This window comes from Octopus bimaculoides, chromosome 2, assembly GCF_046866305.1.
Source record: "Octopus bimaculoides isolate indiv1 chromosome 2, ASM4686630v1, whole genome shotgun sequence".
Classification (NCBI taxonomy): Eukaryota; Metazoa; Mollusca; class Cephalopoda; order Octopoda; family Octopodidae; genus Octopus; species Octopus bimaculoides.
Window position 1 is genome coordinate 77,547,157 of NC_142929.1, and position 22,500 is coordinate 77,569,656.

At 33.9% G+C, this 22,500-nt stretch overlaps 2 protein-coding genes across 8 annotated transcripts in view; one reads left to right on the forward strand and one right to left on the reverse strand.

The window, feature by feature from the left end:
- The window catches only part of LOC106869685 (putative amine oxidase [copper-containing]), a 509,414-nt gene that overhangs the window by 380,880 nt on the left and 106,034 nt on the right, over positions 1–22,500 (forward strand). The window lies entirely within an intron of this gene.
- Positions 1–22,500, reverse strand: part of LOC106870602 (putative amine oxidase [copper-containing]) — a 148,854-nt gene that overhangs the window by 105,561 nt on the left and 20,793 nt on the right. Inside the window, exon 3 of one of the 3 annotated variants that reach the window (XM_052978372.2) lies at positions 5,675–5,940. The exons of the other annotated variants lie outside the window; for them this stretch is intronic. Coding sequence (XP_052834332.2) covers positions 5,908–5,940 — 33 coding nt within the window. The 3' untranslated portion in view covers positions 5,675–5,907. Of the gene's footprint in view, positions 1–5,674; positions 5,941–22,500 lie in introns of those variants that run through there. 3 annotated transcript variants of the gene reach the window in all.

Below are 22,500 nucleotides of genomic sequence, written 5' to 3' on the forward strand. Positions count from 1 at the left end.
CAGAAACATGATAATTGATTAATAGTTTCATTAGTCATGAATCTGTTTTAAGACTAACATGGGCTAATTAAAGAATATTAATTGAATAAGGATTAGATTTATTTAAGTTAAAAATACAAAATAAACAAAACACTATTGCTGCAAGCCCTGGAATAATGTAATAATAATAATGATCCTTTAAAGTCAAAACATTAAATAAAATAAAACTTATGAAAATGTCCTATTCTTATAAGCTATATAGGGTTAAGATACATATTAAGAACTAACAGTATTAGCAGAAGTGGTGTGAAAAAATATCTTCTATGGAGTAAAGTTGAAATCTTATTTATCACAAGTAGATTATATGTTAAGGTGAGAGATCAGAAATATATGTTATAACGGTTCAATTTCCAATTTAAAATATGTGCTAATTAATAGCCCCAGATGAACATGGTAGAAGTTGAAATACTATATTTTGATAATTTTAACTACTTTTTAAAAAAAATTAAAAGTGCGAGTAGAGCAGTGTACACATGATACCCTAAGGTCTAATCTATTATTGATTAGATTAGGATCATTTCTAAGTTTAAAAATTTCATATATTTCCATAGAACATAATTCACATCCATATCTACTATTTCTATAAGGTTGAGCTTTTCTTATAATTTCCCATTTGAGGCTAAAATTAATACCATTATATTTTAACTCCCAAATCAGAGACAGTTAGAATTTCTGCCTAGAACCAATTACTAGCCTGATAGCCTTGGCTATGTCAAGATGGATTTTTATGTATTCTTCTTCTCACTTTGATTTGAAACGTTGCCACAATTATAATATGTCTATTCTACTGTAATTTTCTGCATTTTCGTGCAGCTGAAGATTGCTCTACAATTTGCATTTAATGTAATCCGTGTTGCTTATTTTGATTTTATATATATATATATATACATATATATATATATATATATATATATATATATATATATATATATATATATATATATATATATATATATATATATATATATATATATATATATATCATTGATTAAAGAACAAACATCAAATTCGGGCCAACGACTTCATATAGCCTCACGCTTCTATACATTTTATCATATACAAATAATACCCTGGCCTTCAACATATAAAAGAAATACATATATAAGCACAGAAGGTAAAAAATATCTATGCGCATATAAAAATACAAAATATATAGGAGGGCCTGTCAGGAAAAAAGTATATACAAATCGACTAAAATAGGTGATCAAAATGAATTGCTAAAACATATCAATCGATTAAATGTTCTTTTACCCCTCGATCGATTAAAAATATATCAGAATGACAGGTGTGACGTACACTGAGTGTGACGTACACTGAGTGTACCACCGGGCAGGAGAGATCACATGGACCCAATATTTGGCTGATACTGTCTTACACCAGTCTCACCCGCCTAGTAAAAGATTACAGGAGCTACCTTCTCACCTGACTATCTACATATAAATGTGTGTAAGCGCGTGTGTGTATATGGGTGTGCGTGTGTTTGCATATACGTGAACATACATATAGGAAATTAAAGCTCGAAACATAAGTTTTATGATTTGTTCCAGAACAATCCAGGGAAATCCATTATCACCAGTATATAAATGTATGAGCCCTTAATTTGAAACCAAGTTGATAAGTGCCAACGCACAAAAGTTTCAGTCACTCTGTAACTTCTGCTGATTATACATACTCATTGACATACACACACACATAAATGTGTGTCCGTGTGTGTGTATGTGTATGTATGTATATATATATAATAAGGTTTTTAAACTTTTAAATTTTCATATTCAAAAGAGACAGAGACTTCAAATTCGATATATCGATTTATTCACCACTCTATGTTAACATTTCTGTGCCAAACGTATCCAGTGACTGGTCCATTGGATTTAGACATTTAGCACTTCTTCAGGAGTGGTTACCATTCGAACAAAACACGAAAAAACACATACATAACTATTATTAAATCTTTAGAATCTCGTTAGCTTTCGTCTTTGTTAGCACGCCGGGCAAAATGCTAAGCGGCATTTCAAATTCCACTGAGGTGGACTTTACCTTTGTTCCTTTCGGGTCGATAAATTAATTACCAGTTACGCACTGGAATCGTTGTAATCGACTAGTCTCCTCCCCCAAATTTCAGGCCTTGTGCCTGTAGTAGAACAGATTATAGTTAAATATAAAAACAAACATTAATATGTACATATATATATATAATCTTACTATGGTAAGATTATAAACACACATATAATCAGATTTGGATTTTCAAATACTAGGAACATAGCACAGATAATAGCAGCACATAACATTAAAATACTTGAGTCTAGGGAAACAGGTAGGAATGAGAATTTGAATAATAATATAAATGGCAGTAATAATAATAATAATAATAATAATAATAATAATAATAATAATAATAATAATAATAATAATAATAATAATAATAATAATAATAATAGTTAAAAGTAGCAATATAACACTAGATAAAGCCAATGAAATAAGAGAACTAGACGAAAGCCAATCATATAAGTATTTAGGAGTCAATGAACTAGATAGGATACAACATACACAAATGAAAGAAAAAATAAAGAAAGAGTACTATAGACGAGTTAGATCAATACTAAAAACAGAGCTCAATGCTAAAAACAAGATAATGGGTATCAACACTTTAGCTGTCCCAGTTATAAGCTACAGCTACAACATCCTTAACTGGACACTAAACGAACTATGTAAAATAGACAGGAAAACAAGAAAAATAATGACAGGATATAGGATGCACCACCCAGTATTTAAGGAAGCTGACAAATACAAACAAGAAATCAATCTACCTAACAAATACGAAGAAGAAGAAGAAGAAACAACAAAAGCTATAAAACAAATGAAATCCAAACTAAAACTAGAACAGCAACGGACCATGATAAAACGATGGCAAGAAAAGCCCCTACATGGTAAATACTGGGCTAAACTAAATGCGAAAGAAATAGACAGAGAAAAATCCCAGCAATGGCTGAGAAGCTCAGGACTCAAAGCAGAGACTGAAGGATTTTTAATTGCTGCACAAGACCAAAGCCTCCCCACCAGAAATTACCAAAAACACATAATGAAAAGAAATATAACAAGTAACTGTAGAATATGTGGAGATCGACAAGAAACAATAAATCATATTATCTCTGGCTGCCCAGTCCTGGCTAAGAAGGAATATATTCACAGACACGACAGAGCTGGGACCTATATACACTGGAAGCTATGCCAACATTATGGAATAGCAACAGAAAAAAGATGGTATAAACACACGCCAGAAAAGGTCACAGAAAACGAGAAAGCAACCATACTCTGGGATATGCCAATACACACAGATAGAGAAATTAAGGCAAATAGACCAGATATAGTTGTCAAAGATCATGAAGGAAAAAAATGCCTTCTAATTGATGTTTCAATACCAGCAGATGACAACGTTTCTCTAAAAGAAATGGAAAAAACTTTCAAAATACAAAGACCTGGAAATAGAGATAACTCGAATGTGGAATCTAAAAACAGAAACAATTCCTATCATAGTAGGTGCCTTAGGTATAATAAAAAAATATTCAGACAAATACATAACAAAAACACCAGGACTTACAAATATATATAACATACAGAAAATTGCACTACTGGGTACTGCACACATTCTACGCAAAACACTTTCAATACAGTAAACATAAGAGCACCACAGCAAACCACAGCACATACCCAAGGCGCACAGAGCTGCGCTCGGTAGTGAAGTGAAAGCACGTTATAAAAATAAAACTACTGAATAATAATAATAATAATAATAATAATAATAATAATAATAATAATAATAATAATAATAGTGAGAATGATAACAATGATGGTAATAATAATAATAATAATAATAATAATAATGATAATAATGGTGATAATGATAGTAGTAATAATAATAATAATAATAATAATAATAATAATAATAATAATAATAATGGAGGTTCATTTATTAATAATAGGAGTAAGAGCATAATCACAGTAAAAGAGGTAAACCCTAGGAGAATAAAATTTGAAGGACCTAATGCGAAAGTCAAAAATATAATATATCAATGCAAAGTAAAGACTCAAACAGATACCATGACATACTTGGGGTGCACTTCAGGACAGGTATGCCGTAGAATTTCTAACCATTTCTCATGCTTTAGAGATAAGAAGAAAATAGCTAGCACTAGTCTTAGCAAATACATCTGGGGTCTTAAGGAAAGTAATAAACAGTATTCATTAGAATGGTCTATAATAGCTAGATCAATGCCATATGAGAGAGGAAGAAAGTATTGTTCGCTCTGTACCGTGGAACTATACCACATACTCTTCTCTAAGGATAAATTGATTAATGAAGTAAAGAATAATGCTCTGAAATGTACGCATATCATAAGAAGTACATTTCGTTGGTATAAATGATCACAAGATGTGATGAAGTACAGCATGATGTCTCATGTATGTTTATGTATGTGCAATTATGCATATATGGATGAGTGCATATAAGTGTGTGTGTGTGTGTGTGTGTATATGAAAGATATGCATATATGTGCACATATATACATATGTGTGTGTAAGTGTGTGTGTGTATATATATATATATGTGTATATATATATATATATATATATATATATATATATGTGTGTGTGTGTGTGTGTGTGTGTGTGTGTGTGTGTATGTATATGTACATGTGTATGTATATGTGTATGTGTGTTGTATTTGTATATAAGTGTGTATATATATGTATGTATATATATATATATATATATATATATATATATATATATATATATATATATGTGTGTGTGTGTGTGTGTGTGTGTGTGTGTGTGTATGTACGTATATGTGTATACATATGTATATGTATGTGTATGTGTGTGTATGTATATATGGATAGGTATACGGGTAAAGTGAATGCATGCATATGTATACGGATAAAGGAACGGGTAATATAGTATAGTAAAGAGAAATAAACAAAATAATTAATTAATCTAGTGGAAATCCACAGGAGAGCAATAAAAATAGAAAATTAAGGAGTTATCTCCCCTATAATAACAAAGACGAAAGCTAACGAGATTCTAAAGATTTAATAATAGTTATGTATGTGTTTTTTCGTGTTTTGTTCGAATGGTAACCACTCCTGAAGAAGTGCCAAATGTCTAAATCCAATGGACCAGTCACTGGATACGTTTGGCACAGAAATGTTAACATAGAGTGGTGAATAAATCGATATATCGAATTTGAAGTCTCTGTCTCTTTTGAATATGAAAATTTAAAAGTTTAAAAACCTTATAATATAAATATAAACTGTGAGAACGACCCTTAAGGAATCTAGTTAATGATCTCCTAAGGTAAGTTCTTATGCTATATTGGTAACGGTTGCTACATCCTCTGGGAAAATTATTATATATATATATATATATATATATATATATATATATGTGTGTGTATATATATATATATATATATATATATATATATATATATATATATATATATATATATATATATATATATATATATATATACATATATATATATATATATATATATATATATATATATATATATATATATATACATATATATATATATATGTATATATACACACACACACACACATTCTTTTTGAAGAATAGTATTGACAGTGGTTTCGAAGCCATCCTCGGATTATATGGTGTGATCTTTGAGACTAATGTAAAACTGTTTTTATTAAACATAAATAAAGACGGCGAGCTGGCAGAATCGTTAGCACGCCGGGCAAAATGCTAAGCGGCATTTCAAATTCCACCGAGGTAGACTTTACCTTTGTTCCTTTCGGGTCGATAAATTAATTACCAGTTACGCACTGGAATCGTTGTAATCGACTAGTCTCCTCCCCAAAATTTCAGGCCTTGTGCCTGTAGTAGAAAAGATTATAGTTAAATATAAAAACAAACATTAATATGTACATATATATATATATAAGCATTTTGAGGAAAAATATGATTAATCAGAAATTCTCTCTCAAAGTTAAGGTTAGCACGTAGAAGAGCTCAAGAAGAACTTGAGACAAAAGTTAAAAATATATAATATGAAGAAATGTAAGACCAGGTAATTTAATCCACAAACACGACTCCGATTTCAGATGACTTTAAAAAACAACTATGTACATGATACATTAAAAATATATAAATACATAGACATTTTTAAAAAATCAATCAATAAATAAATAGATCAAAAATATATATTTAAGTTAATAAATCCTAAAAAAATTTTTAGATGCAAACATATATATTAAGACATACATGTTTACCTAAATATATTGAAGCAAGTCTGAAGTAGTGGTGAAAACGAAATAAAAGATACAAGGAGAACAGAAATTAAAAGTCAGGATAGTTAAGAATAGTTAAAATAGGGAGACAACGGCCGTTTCTAGAAGTAAATAAATAAGAGGATATAGTACCCGTTATTTAGCAATTCCTCCTTCTTCAGGGTAACAGGTTTTTACATTTGCAAGTTGACAAATATACATCTTAGATATTAAAACGGAAAATGTGTGTGTGAGTGTGTGTGTGTGTGTGTGTGTGTGTGTGTGTGTGTGTGTGTGTGTGTGTGTGTGTGTGTGTGTTTCAGTACGTCCTCATTTTGTGCCAAAACGGCTCGACCGATTTTTCTTAAACTTCACAGGACAGGCACATTGCTTATGTGTCTAGGGAGGTTTTAAGTATAAATTGATTTCAAAAAAATATCCGGGTAAACGGCGGGAGGAATAACATTTGGGCGTGAGTGAAGGTGGGAGAAATTATTTTTAAGCTTCCAAGGGAAATAACCCTTTCCCTCCTGGAAATAACCACTAAAGGAAATAATCCACTCATTTTCAGTATGCTTATTTCTTAGTATTTTAACTATTTTAGTTATTTTCTCAATTTATCCAATACAACACTTAAACAAGTAAATAGTATTCTCCTAAACAATAGATTCACTTATTTCGGTTAGTGACTTATTCACGAATATACCAACACTACCGCTGCTGAGGGTAATATTCTCTGGGAACACACAAAAGCTTTTTTTCACACTTCATTACTTTGAATTGTTATTATCTCATATCTGATTAGCTTGTTATTACGTAACATGTTTCACGAATTCATTATACATACCTTATTATTATTTTCTCCTAAAATCTATATACTCTGGGAATGCATTAAAGCCCTTTTCGGGGCTACTTTATTTGAATTCTTATTATAGGGTAATTAATTTCATGTTATTACATAACCGACTTCACAATTTGGGTATTCATAACTTATTAGGAATTCCTAAAAACAAAATCCTTTGTAAGATAGTTTGGTATTCTCAATAAATACACAAAAACCGTTTTAAGGGCTACATACTTCTAATTGTTGTTACTGGATTAGCGAAACAATTATGAGAACGGAACCAAGGAATAAGCCCGCTTTTCAGGGAATTACCTGGTATGTCAGCTACTATATAAATATATATATATATATATACTTTGGGTATGGTAGATGAGTTCAGCAAAAATTTAGATTCAGAAGAATATGGTACTTAAATTGAGGCACCAAAATTTAGTACGGTATTATCCATACAATTTCAAAGTAAGATAATTAAAATCAAAATAAGTAACATGGATATCCAGAGGTAATGCAGTATGTTCGTTTCATGCAACTCCATTTAACTGAACAATGCAATCATTACATCAATTTAAAATGCAGAGCAATCTTCAGCTGCACAGACATAGAATTTAATTAAATTATAACATTAGTATAATTATACCTAAAATCTCCAAGAAGTTAAGGAGATAGGCAAAGAACATGTTGTTTCACTCCAGTTTAGAAATTACTGGATTTTCAAGAAGATATACAAGTTACAGACTCTGCCTGTCACTGATTTTTTGTTTTTATGGGGTCAGTTTTAATTTATAGAGTAGTTTATCAAATCACTTGTATATCTAAGGCTGAGAGGACAGAGGGCAATATGTATTAGGGGTAGGGCTGAAGAAGCAACCAAACATCATAGTTTGTATAGTCATAAAAATAAAGATTTATTAGAAGCAATATCGTGAGGTCTGGTAAAGGAAAACTTAAAAGAAGATGTTAGCTGATAATTGAGCGGGTCACCCACTAGCAGACCATTGATAATAAAACAGGGGAAGTCTTATCATGTAGTACTATAGTTAAATATTTTAAACAATATTGCTATATTGTATACAGTTAAAGTTTAGGGTTATTCAATGTTCATCCGTTCATCTGTTCTAATTTAATTAAATTCTATGTCCTTGTGCAGCTGAAGATTGCTCTGCATTTTAAATTGATGTAATGATTGCGTTGTTCAATTAAATGGAGCTGCATGAAACGATCGTACTGCATTAACTCTGGATATCCTTGTTGCTTATTTTGATTATATATATATATATATATATATATATATATATATATATATATATATATATATATATATATATATATATATATATATATATATATATTGTTTCTCTCCTTGTTTCTTTCTGTGTTACTTTCTGTGGAAGAGCGTAGGCTCGAAACGTTAAAGACTTTTCAATTCCCGAGCGTTATACTAATATATCTGCTTGTTTTCTACACCACCTGTCTAGCAGTATGGTAGAGGATTGATAAAGTCACTAACGAAACGACATATAAGATTAAGTCTCAAAACTGTCATATTATCCTGTTCGGAGTACATGATGGAAATCAGAGTTTTTGCTGCCCCTCCCTGTTCGTGTTTGCTTAAGATAGTTGATACCTCACACTAGCAATGTATTTATTTTTCATAATCAGGTTCTAGAAATAAATTAAACGCTCATATTGCGCTGCGTTCTCAGTAATCTGATTTAACATTTATGTTTCTAAAAAAACGATCCAGGCAAGGGCAAAAACCTTCGTTTTCGTCCTTATGATGTTACTAAGGCCTTTGTTGGGCAATCCACATTCGAAGACAAGACTGCAATTAGATTTTCTCTACTTACCGGAAACCCAAGTTATTTAAATCATATGTGAGAAGGGTTTTTTTTTCTGCTGCAGCGTGTGTTATCTAGAAGAAATTATTGAACCAAGTGACTCGCTCTGGTAAGCACAAGTAAATGATATTAACAGTAACTGCTTTGAAATTATCGTTAAATTCACCGATTTAGACATTTACCTGCTGCCCAAATTAAACGACTGAAAATATGTAATTACAAAATACCTAATATTTTAGATTTACGCAACGAATATCTTGTATTTCATTGTATTCCAATAGTAAAAGCTTTAAAGCTTTGCGAAAAAAATGATCGATTTTTTCAGTTTAAACAGCATAGTTTTCAGTCATACAGTATTGCGTGCTTCCAACAAATTATTATCCCTTTTATTCCATGTATAACTGTTTCGGGCAACCGATATATTTTGTTTATGAACTCTTTGTATACGTTTGTGGCATGACTATGCGTATTTGTTTATAAGTGTTTGTGGCACGTCTATGTGTGTGTATATGTGTGTATTGACTAATTAAAAAACCGAACATATTTTTCGAATCTACGAAAGAAACATGCTTTCTACTGATTTCCTCAGATTTTCTAACAACGGAAGTAGCACACAGACACAAAAAAGGAAACTGCCGTCACATAGGAACCATAATTTTTTTAGGGTTTATTTTTAACCACCTAAGTCGGAAAGTGCCACCGAAAATGGGAAATTTTATTCTCTTGCGAACGAAAATTAATCTCGATTGAATTGCTTCCCTAATTCCCAGTGGCGCATATCACTATTACAGCACTTGCAGTAAATCACAACAGCAGTCTCCAATAATTTCCATCATTGGCTCGTCCAATGAGGAACAAGTTTAACAACAACTTGTAAGGATTCACATTTCAAACCGAATGCGAAACTCTGAGTGATTAAGTGCGTGACTTCGTGCCTATGAATCTCCGAATAAGTCATCAGCTGCTCACTGTGTGTGTGTGTGTGTGTGTGTGTGTGTGTGTGTGTGTGTGTGAATGAAAATATACTTGTTCTCCGTCATAAGTATAAGGCTGTAGAATTGTTAATGCGTCGGACATGTGTAGTGGAATTTCTTCTGGCTCTTTGCGTTGCGAGTACAGAGCCCACCGAAGTCAACTTTGCCTTTCATCCTTTCGGAGATGAAAACAGCAGTTAAGCACTGGGGTTGATCTGGTCGATTTACCCGCTGCCATGTGCCAATATTTGAAACCGTTATAAGTAGTTATATGAATAAACGACTGCTAATACAAACTGCAAACAACAATACAATAAAGCTAGCTGTTAACCAGTTCTTTTGCAACAAGAGACCTGATTGGCTGGTTGATTTATCTGCATCATTATACATCTGCACATATATACAAATATGGACAGTACATTCAATGATAATGTCAAATGGAGAATCAATATATCCTGTTACCCTTCACAATATCAATGGCTTTCCTCTCTGACTGCCACCAGCTCGGTTTTTCACTGTTTCTACAATGCCAGCAGATAAAACCTTGTCTCAAAATGAGAATGTTTGGTTTAAATCACATAAAGAGTAGAATGACATCAAAGATGTTTAGCTCAAGCGCAATTATTGATCCTTAGAAGCACTAACAAACACATGCCTTTACACACGCACGCACACACACACACACACACACACACACACACACATACACACACACACACACACACACACTGTATATCTTACACACAGGCATATATACAAATACAATACATTCAGCTAACGTAATTATATATGGCTATGCACAAATCAAATTTCTTCTAACACACACACAAACACACACACGTAGCCTCGCGCACACACATATATATATATACATATTATTATACAGGGATGCATATATATATGCACACAAACACAGGCATACACCCAAATACATACATACATACATACATACATATATATATATATATATATATATATATATATATATATATATATATACACACACAAACATGCATGTTCTCATACATAGCAACGCAAATGAACATATACAAGCATACATATATATATATATATATGCACACATACATACATACATACATACATACATACATACATACATACATACATACATACAACTACTAAATAATTTTCTTCCCCATTCCTTTCCACTTTCGATCTGGACAGACCTGAAGGAAGTTTTCATTATAGATTAGGATGTGAAGAATTTCAAAGATAAGAAGCTTAAAGTGTGCCAGACAATCCCATTGGTGGTTCGGCAGAGAATCAATCAAAAGGCAAAAACCTTGATTACAATAATTAATCGATAACTGAATTATAGAGTGGATTTATACATGCATATGCAACATGTGTATATATGTATGTATATATATATATTACACGTGTATATATATATTACACGTGTATATATATATATATATATATATATATATATGTATGTATGTATATATATCCATATATTTGTTTACATATATATGCGTGTGTGCGTGTGCATACTCATAAAAGAAACACACATATTGTGTATGTATACATATATATATATATATATATATATATATATATATATATATATATATATACAAGCTTTCATTTATAATATAAGCATATTCTATGTACATACATATATATACTAATATATATATATATATATATATATATATATATACATACACAAATTCTATTTATATGTATGTATGCATGCGCATAGTATGTATATATGCAGAGTGTGTGTGAGAGAGAGAGAATCAGGGTGAAAAAGAAAGAAAGAAAGAAAGAAAGAAAGAAAGAAAGAAAGAAAGAAAGAAAGAAAGAAAAAGAAAAATCGTGTTTCGACTGATTAAAAGCTTTAACTCCCATAATTGAGTAAATATTCCATATAACATGTAGAAGACCTGTAGAGTTGAGTTTTAAAGAATACTTTTAGATATATATATAAATATATATATATATATTTGTGTGTGTATGTGCGCGCGTGAGTGTTTGTGTGTGCGCGCGCATTCATGCATGTGTGTATGTGTGAATGTATGTATTTATGCATGTATATGTTTGTGTGTTTGTGTGTATATGTTTGTACAAAGGCATATAGTTTCTTAAGTTTACGTATATATCTATAGAACTATTTATTTGCACACGTGCATACGTGTGTATGCGTGTGTATGTATGTATGAATATGCATTTGGACATGTATATGCAAGTATATGTGTGTGTGTGTGTGCGTTTGTGTGTATGCGTTTGTGTGTGTGTGTGTGTGTGTGTGTGTGTGTGTGTGTGTGTGTGTGTGTGTGTGTGCACGCGTGAAGGTAATGTCCGAATGTTAGCGTGTCTGCAATTAGAACTAACCTAAAGTCGAGACCAATCTGCCGACGTAAAGAAACAATAATTACATTGTACATTTATCATAAAGAATTTTAAAAACTATGCAACTCCAAAGATGAAAGAACTTGTTATAATATTTTTATATTGTAAAAGTCTTTCATCTTTGTTTTTCGAAATCCTATTTACGATCGCTTATTTTATGTGAAAGACAAATTTATTCAGAACGAAGTCTCTCCTGTTTCTCCGCGATCATTTCATTCACAACACAGCCGATCCCACTGAAAATGATTCGTGATGAAAATGTAACAACGTTTTTTCTCAATGTACATTAAACTGTAATCTCTCTCTCTCTCTCTATTTCTCTCTCTCTCTCTCTCCCTCTCTCTCTCTCCCTCTCTTTCTCTCTCTCTCTCTATCTATCTATCTCTTTCGCTCTTTCTTTCTCTCTCTCTTTCCTTCTCTCCTTCTCTCAATGTACATTAAAGTGTAATTTATTTATTCTCTCTCTTTCTTTCTCTCTCTCCCCTCTCTCTCTTTCTTTCTCCCTCCCCTCTCTCTCACACTACATTTTTTCAAGTGTCACGTCTGCGGGCGCTCGTGGTCACGGACTACGTTTGAAAATTCATTATTTTTCTTGAAAAAACATGAATCAGCGGTTTCTTGTTGTCTTCTGTCAATATATTTACCGTTTACTTAGCTAGTTATCTTCTCTCCCCACTTAACTCTTAAAACGCTGGACCTTTTTAACGTTTAGACAAGAGTTGGTTTACATAACATCACGGCATATCCAAACCCAGGCGGGCCTGTGTATGACGCTTATCTAGGTTCCAGTCCAGCTCTGAATCCTGTGTACCTTAGCCGCAAAACTGACCATCTTCTGCTATTTGGCCCATAACTGGGACTTTTCAATAGACACGTAATCTGCTATATTGGATTATGTGGTTCTAGATAATGTGTGCCAGAAAATAAAGTAAGATGGCCACATCTGAAAAGCCTTTGACAATTGATCGGTTTTATCAAAGCCGAACTAAGCTTTAAGAACAAAATTTCCCAAAGTTTGATCTTGTAATTTACTGGAAATCTTTTGTCTCCTCAACATGAAAATTTTTTTTAATTGCTACTAATTTAGGTACAAGAAGGGTGAAGGGAGCGAATATATCGATCCCCCAGTACTTGATTAATCTTTTCATCGAAATGGCAGGCAAAATTGACCTGAATGATGATGAAATTAGATGAAAGACTACGTTAACCCGAGAGATGAAAGGCAAAGTTGGCCTCGGTGGAATTTGATCTCAGAACTTAAATAGACGGAAAAAATATCACACAGCATTTTATCTCATGTTCTAACGAGTTTGTCAAACTACCGGCCCCAAGAAAACAAGAAATTAACAAAAATTCACTTCACAATGAGCAATATATATGTTCCATATTTCGATTATTCAAAGATCTTTTTCCGAACGGAAAATTTTAAAATGGATATAAAATTGTAAACGACAAAACTGTTAATACAGACGGAAAGAGACTCGCAGCGTAGTGAGTATGTATGTATGTATGTATGTATGTATATATGTATGTATGTATGTGTGTGTGCGTGCGCGCGCGCGCGCGTGTGTGTGTGTGTGTGTGTGTGTGTGTGTGTGTGTGTGTTGTGATATCTTAATCACGCAATTGACTGTAGACAGTCGTTGAAAATCAGAGTGATCATTAATCTTTAGTTTTCTGAGTCCTTATTGTTTCTTCGTGGTTTAATATGCATTGCTCGAGTTTATATCAAAAGTCATGGTATAACATTCATTCTCTATTCTCGTGGCCATAGAAATGCTTTTTTTAACAGACCGTGCTTCAACATTCACGTGCTCTCTATTACGTCAATATCTTTTAAACAGATGTGCTGTCTATGCCACATTTCTTGCATTCGATGGCGTACACTATAGAAATTACAAAACTTTAGTCAACATTTCCAAACAGAAAATATTAAAGCTACATACTTTTTTAGACTAGAACTTCATCTTTAAATAGATATTTCTTCAGTGAAGTCACAGAATCAGTGACTCATATGTTCAACCATTTTCTCCATACAAGGAATCTAGTTACATCGGTAACAGCGGTGAATCTTGACACAGCAGGTCTTCTGCTTTACATGTATATTTTTCTTCCCTTTTTTTTTTGTTTTTCTCATACTCTTCGAACTTAACTTAATAAAGGTCTCGCTATACAATTTTCGTCTCTAAATGTTTCAGAAACTCTGGAATTTCTCGCCCTTGTTTTCCGCCTTTATACATTCAAAACACTTCTTTTACATTCAAAACACAATTCTTTTGGACTCACTCTCCGTAGAGTAGCTGAATATGGTGCCTTCGACAGTTATTTTCAGATAGAAATCGAGGATTGAAAGCAATCCCAAGTCTACCGAATATTCGAAGTTATAACTAATGTGCACCCTTACAGTATCAGATGTCTTGAAAATATTTTGCATGCTTCTTCATAAGAAGAAATTTATATAAAACTAGCAAATTATATGAGGCTACTTATATAATTTATACAAGACTTTCAAAATCGTATCCCGTAATGAAGACAGAGAAGAGGCATGTAGTGGTTATTTATAGTGCAAGTTTATGCATGTATAAGAGCGTTAGTAAACATAGTAAAAATCGATCACATTTACTGTAAGCTATCGATCTGTTTGTAAATTCAGCCTTATCAAAATGGATACAGATGTTGGTCAGGTAGATGACAGTCGGTTGTCGGTTGAGGAACTAACGAGAAAGCGATGACGTGGACTCTTGACCCGTCTGAAATAGCAGCCAAGTCTCTTTTGAATCACATCATATCGCCTTAGAAAATATAGGACAAGCTGGATAATGTAATCCTACAACCACTAAACTTTATGCCTTATAAAGACACGAGAAGGTCACGGCTTTGAGACCATAACCAACCTGTACAACTTTCTCAATCAGAGATAACCTTTAAGCATGGTCTAAATAACAAGAACAGTTGTTGTATATCTTATAACTCTAGTTTGAAACAGGTAACGACGTCGGCGAGAGAGGGGGAGAGAGAGAGCGAGAGAGGGGAGAGAGAGCGATAGAGGGGAAGAGAGAGCGATAGAGGGGAAGAGAGAGAGAGGGGAGAGAGAGAGAGCGAGGGAAGGGGAGAGAGAGAGCGAGGGAAGGGGAGAGAGAGAGCGAGAGAAGGGGAGAGAGAGAGCGAGAGAGAAAAAGCGAAAGAGAGAGAGCGAGAGAGGGGGAGAGAGAGAAACAGATAGACAGACTGGTAAAAGACAAACAGACAAAAAGACAGTCAGGCAGCCAGGCAAATCATATCGAAGGTTTATCTCGGTTGAAATACACTGGTTAGGGTTAGCAATGGTCAACTAATTATGCCGTTAGAGTGATAGATGTGTCTCATATAAATGGTTAACAATTCTAGTTAGCAGTATTGATATGTCGAGGTGGCGAGCTGGCAGAAACATTAGCACGCCGGGTGAAAGGCTTAGCGGTATTTCGTCTGCCGTGACGTTCTGAGTTCAAATTCCGCCGAGGTCGACTTTGCCTTTCATCCTTTCGGGGTCGATAAATTAAGTACCAGTTACGCACTGGGGTCGATGTAATCGACTTAATCCCTTTGTCTGTCCTTGTTTGTCCCCTCTATGTTTAGCCCCTTGTGGGCAGTAAGGAAATAAGTATTGATATGTCGTGTATATATGTGTGTGTGAATATGTCAGCGTACGTGTACTTGTAAGCACATATACATTCATATATACATAAATGTACAAGTATTTGTGTTTATAAGGCAGTATAGAGAGAAAAAATGTGAAGTTGTTTATAAGATGTTTAACAACTTCTCATGTCTTGTTTTCATTTCTAAAATATAATCTGTAGATCATCCAGGCTTAATAACAAGAGATAAAATTACAATACACGAAATGCAATTCACATTAAATTTTCAATACTGGTTTTTTGTCAAGCAATTCCGAGTTTTAAATTGCAATACTATGTGTAGGTATGTGCGTGAGTGCGTACATGCGTGCGTGTGTGTGTGTGTGTGTTTGTGTGTGTGTGTAAATATATATATATATATATATATATATATATATATATATGGGTGGGGTTGTAAGCACGTGGTTTTGTGGTTAGGGTATTCGGTTTACGATCATAATGTCGTGAGTTCGGTTTCGGCGAAACGTTGCGTCCTTGAGCAAGACACTTCATTTCACGTTGCTCCAGTCCACTTAGCTGGTAAAAATGAGTTGTGCCTGTATTTATGTATAAGGGCCAACCGTGTCACATTCTGTGTTACACTGAATCTCCCTGAGAACTATTTTAAGGGTACGCATGTCTGTGGAGTGCTCAGTCACTTGCACGTTAATTTCACGAGCAGGCTGTCCCGCTGGCCGAATCAGTTGGAACCCTCGTCGTCGTAACCGACGGAGTATCAGTTTATATATGTACATGTGTGTGTGTGTGTGTGTGTGTGTGTGTGTGTGTGTGTGTGTGTGTGTGTGTGTGATTAGAAGACTGATATGTATACGCATTAAATATATCTGTAAGTTTGTGATGTATTTGGGTTGTTTTTTCCATTGGGTTTTTCGTTGTTTGTTTGTGGGGGGTTTGTTTTTTTCTTTTTCGGGTTAGAATTTCAACTTCTGCCTAACTTAATCGTGTTTTGAATCCTAATTGAAAACAATTTAGGAGGAAAGAGATAAAGAAAAGGGGTAAAATATTTTCATAACAATTTTCAGTAGCAACCTTTACAAATTACACAGAGTTTGATTAGGACAGATAAATATCTTATGGCGGCGGCGGCGGTGGCGGTGTACAGCAGAATTTTAGGTAGGGAATAGAAGATATCTTATGGCGCTTAATACCTATCTTTCACAATCTGAGTTTAAATGACGGACTCTCCTGTTGATCAGCTGGATGACTAATACATTGCGTTAGCATACAAAGAGGCTAAGTACTCTACGGACACATATACCCTTCACATAATTTTCAAGTAAAATCGAAGTGACACTGAATAACATAACTAAACCTTATGAATTACTGTTACAGGTTTGTACGCAATTTCCCTTCTATCCAAATTCACTAATGGCCGCGAAACGAACTGGCTAACCACCCAGTCATGACTTCGTTTGCCTTTTGGTTAAGACCAAATGTAATATACAGTATATATATATATAGATACTTAACTATCTTCTAACCAAGTAACTACAATGAATACCAGTAACTTCCTAAGGTCGATATTATCAAAAATAATCAAACATACTCAAGAAGGCAGTGCTCCAGCATGGCTACAACCTAATGACTGGATTCAGAAGAATAATAAAAGAATAATTTATTTAAGATCGGTGTGTTTTTAATATATCTCATATGTCAATGTAGAGACTCAGCAATGGTGTTATATTTCTAATAGAAATATGATATAACAGTAATAGAAGAGAGATGCACACACAAATAGTGTACTTGTTAGCTGTAATAAATATGTTGTAATAAATATTAGGAATATTTTATGTCGTTTTACATAGAATTGCCTTAAATTTGAAATTGTTTTATGTACCGAATATAAAATAAAGGTCTTTGATCCTGTGTTATTAAATACATAAACACATAAACACATACACACACAACACACACACGACTGCATATATATTTTTAATGCGTATGTGTGCGTGTGTGTGTGTATGTGTGTAAGGTGCGCGTGTATGTATACGTACACATATGGAGCCATAACCAGCTAATGTGTAATGGCATGGAGTCGTATTAGTCGTAATAATGAAATGAAACCAAATAGTGATATTTTGAGATCATTTAATACGTACGTTTCAGGTTTGCGTCATATACAATAGGAAATACATCCATTTTGTAAACCTTTCTCAGATACAGTATTTCAAAAATAGGAAGAAATTGATGGGAAATTCTAATATATATATGGTTAGGATAGTGAGTCAGCTACTAAGTTAGGAGTATAGATATGTATATAGATGGGGAGAGAGAGAGAAAACCAGAAGGGGAGAGGAAAGAGAAAATCAAAGAGGAAAATTAGGAGAAGGATATGTAAAGTGAGATAATGGAAGGGGAAAGAAAGGATGTACAAGTGAAGTGAAAGAAAATGGGACAGTTTTTCTTGTTAGCAAAGAAATCTAAATAAAGTTGAAGAGTAGTAGTATGCTGGGAACGTCATGAATTTGGATGAGGCGGGATTTTAAGAGTGATAAGGAAGGGAGTGAAATGTGTTAAATGCGGACAGAGTATATAGTGTAAATATGTATACAGTGAAATCGGTAAGTAGAGACTGTATACAATGAAATCGATAAGTAGAAATGGTAGTAGAAACTTTTGCACTTCGTTCAAATTTTGGATCTTGTGCTTGAAAAATAAATCTCGTAAACCCGGGGTCTCGTAAAGAGGGTCCTCGTAAAATGAGGTATTACTCTGTGTGCGTGTATATATATATATATATATATATATATATATATATATGGGATAATGTACGAAAAAAAACAACAGACGAGGACAGGTGGTGTAAACAACAAAAGGATGTATTAGTTTGACGCTCGGGAATACAGAAAGTCTTTAACGTTTCGAGCTACGCTCTTCAACAGAAAGAATACGGAGAAAACAAGGAGAAAAACACGGAGAGAAAAAAATTGAATGGTGTTTGGTCAACGATCTATCATGGCTTATATATATATATATATATATATATGAGTGTGTGTATATGTGTGTATGTATACGACAGGCTTCTTTCAGTTTCCGTCTACCAGATCCTCTCACAAGGTGCCACGCAGTGGGACTGCACCCGGAACCATCTGATTGGGAAGCAAGCTTCTTACCAAGCTGCCACACCTGCACCTGTATCACAGAGATATGCCCGCGCCTATATATATATATATATATATATATATATATATATATATATATATATATATTCATATATGTATATATATGGTAGATTACACCTAAGTCAAAATGTTCACTTAGTGAAATCTGACTGGTGTAAAGATCATGTATCTGTTTCCGATAAATATTGACTGTGGTGACTAGATAAGATGTTCAACTTCACTAGAATGTTCCTCATGCCATTTAGTAATAACTTTAGCTGTGTGAATTGGTGAATTGGTGCATTATCATCCTGAAAGATTGTGTTTCCCTCCAGAAACAGTTCGGCAACCATAGGATGAATTTGATCAGATGAAATGCTTAAATAGTCTTGACTATTAATTCTGGCACGAAGGAAAACCATTAGGCCGGCGGATTTCCAAGATTTCCCAAATCGTAACAGATCCTCCTCCATGTTTAACAGTTGGAAGAAAGCAGTCTGAGTTAAATGCTTCTTTTGGTTGTCTCCACACATATACTCGGCCGGTGGTCGGAAATAAGGTAAAGGATGACTCGTCCGAGAAGATAACATTCTTCCACTGCTCTAGTGGGAACAATTCTGTAGGTTTTTACACCACTCTAAACGTTTTGCAACGTTTGTTTCTAAAAGTAGTGGTTTTTTTATTGCAGCCCTCCCGTGAAATCCGGCTTTGTGCAGCTCCCGGCGAACAGTTTTTGTGGAAACTGGGTTCTTGAGGTGGTCATTAAGCTCTGCAGTAATTTTGGGAGCTGTACTTTTGTGATCCTTTCTAACAATTCGCGTAAGAGTCCGACGGTCCCTATCTGAAAGTTTTGGTTTTCTTCTGGAGTCTATGAGGAGGTTTTTCCCTCTTTCTCAAAGGCTGTCATTACTTTCGAGACAGTACTTCTTGATACACCAAACATTTCGGCTGTTTTCATTACGCTAGCGCCTGCCATACGAGCACCAACAATTTGACCTCTTTGAAGGCCGATAGACCTCTTATTTTAATGAATTTTAATTACCTTTTTCTGATGATATCTGAAAAGAAACAGCAGTTTTTAGCAAAACGTATTAAGTAGCACTGATAATAAATAAAAAAAACATAAAAATAAATAAACTTTTGACGGTTTTATAAATATTTCAAAATTATGATGTAATGATGCTAGGTGTTTCCATTATTTTGTCCCACTCCTGTATGTGTGTGTGTGTGTATATATATATATATATATATATATATATATATATACCTTGTTTAGTCTGGAGGAAGAGACATTCTCTATTACTTTTGCAAACCTTCTGAGACTAGTGAGTTTGATGATGTTAAAGTTCCATTTGAACTGTTGAAGTTCCGGAAAGACATAAGCAGGAATAAGATTCCACAGAGCTGATATTCTATGGAGAAACGACTCAGAATAATAGCTAGTGAGAGACAGGATGGTGGAATAGGAAACCAGTCAGCTCCAAAGAACGATGGAAAAAGCAGACAGTGGCAGTACGCCTGTGGGTCAGAGGTGTATCCGATCATGGTTTAATGCAATTAAGTCTAGTGACCCTCGGGCAAAACGACGTCCGTATGTATAATAACACCAGCATCCCAGTTGTAGATGCAGTACTCTATTGTGAGGCTCCCTTTGTGTTTTTTAAGGTGTTAGCAGTCAAAGGTGTTAGCTGTCCTTGAAGACGTGGTCTTAGATATATCAAGGATATGCTCCAGCCAGGACAGATCCTTGATGATAATAGGGTTCAAAATTTGGAGTGATTTTCAAGACTCTTCCTCAATGTTGTTCATCCTTAGTGGTGGTATGACGGTGCTTTCTTGTAGTGATTCCATTTCCTTCCTTTTGAGTCTTAGATCCTTGGAAAACATATGCATATTTATTATTTTATTTATGCGCCCGTCTAAGGCCTAGCCAGGTTCATGGGTCCGGTTTCCCGGTTTTTATGGCGTATGTGTTCCCCCCAGCTGGACGGGACGCCAGTCCATCGCAGCGTTACTCAAGAAACAGGAAGAAAGAGTGAGAGAAAGTTGGGGCGAAAGAGTACAACAGTGGTTGCCACCACCACCCCCTGCCGGAGCCTCGTAGAGCTTTAGGTGTTTTCGCTCAATAAACACACACAACGCCCGGTCTGGTAATCGAAACCGCAATCCTCCGACTGCGAGTCCGCTGCCCTAACCACTGGGCCATTGCGACTCCATAACATATGCATATAGATGGATATATATCATATTCAGAGACACACAAACATACAAAAATATTCATACTTATAAACAAATCCGACGTGTATGTCGGAATACGTTCTCAAAGACTTTGAACACTTTGCCCGTTCGTTCATCAAAGCTTTAGATTGTTATGTTCTGAGTACAATATTTAAACATTGATGGTAACTTATAACACAGGATTAAATTTAAACATTGATGATACATTATAGCTCCGGATGAAAGGCTTTCGTTTTATATTCGGCTTATGAGACAATTCCAAATTTATGATAATTCTTTGGAAAACACCATAAAATATTCCGATTATACATAATATTTATCATAGAGTATCTTTCCAAGTACAATACTTCGGTTTATGTCTTTATTCTGTTGTTGGATATCGCATAATTCATAACAACAACAGCAACAGCAAGAAAAACAAAAACAACAACAATAATAATAATGATATTAATAATAATGATGATGATGATGATGATGATAGTAATGAACTCAAATTTTGGTACCAGGCCAGCAAGTTTAGGTGAGAGTTAAGATTTTATCTTACATTTTTCATATTTTCATCTTAGCGTCAAGGAGCCAGTTTCAAACAATAGAGTTCTTAAATCGACGATAAAAACGCACAGAAAAGGCTTGTACATACACGTGTGTGTATGGGAGGGGTTGTGTGTGTGCGTCTGTTTGCCTCTGTGTGTGTGTGTGTGTGTGTACGTGTGTACGTGTGTGTGTGTGCGCGCGCGTGTGTGTGTTTAATGTCTGTATATACATATATATGTATATGTTCGTATACTATATATATTTATATATATTCAATATATGTGTTTGTGTTTGCGTCTATATATTGTATGTATGTGTATATATGTGTGTACATATATGTATATAATATATATATATATATGTGTGTGTGTGTGTGTGTGTGTGCGCGCGCGTATATACTACACCTCTTCAATAAAGCATTTTGAACACAAAAATACCTTATCAAGAACTTGAATGTTGTTCTTTTCGCACGTAATTAACAATTTGCGTATTCAATTATTTATAATGCAGAAAACATCCTTGGAAAATCTTCCATTGTTATTTTTAATTTCGTAATGAGTGAATTATTTACAGATTAAAGTGATCT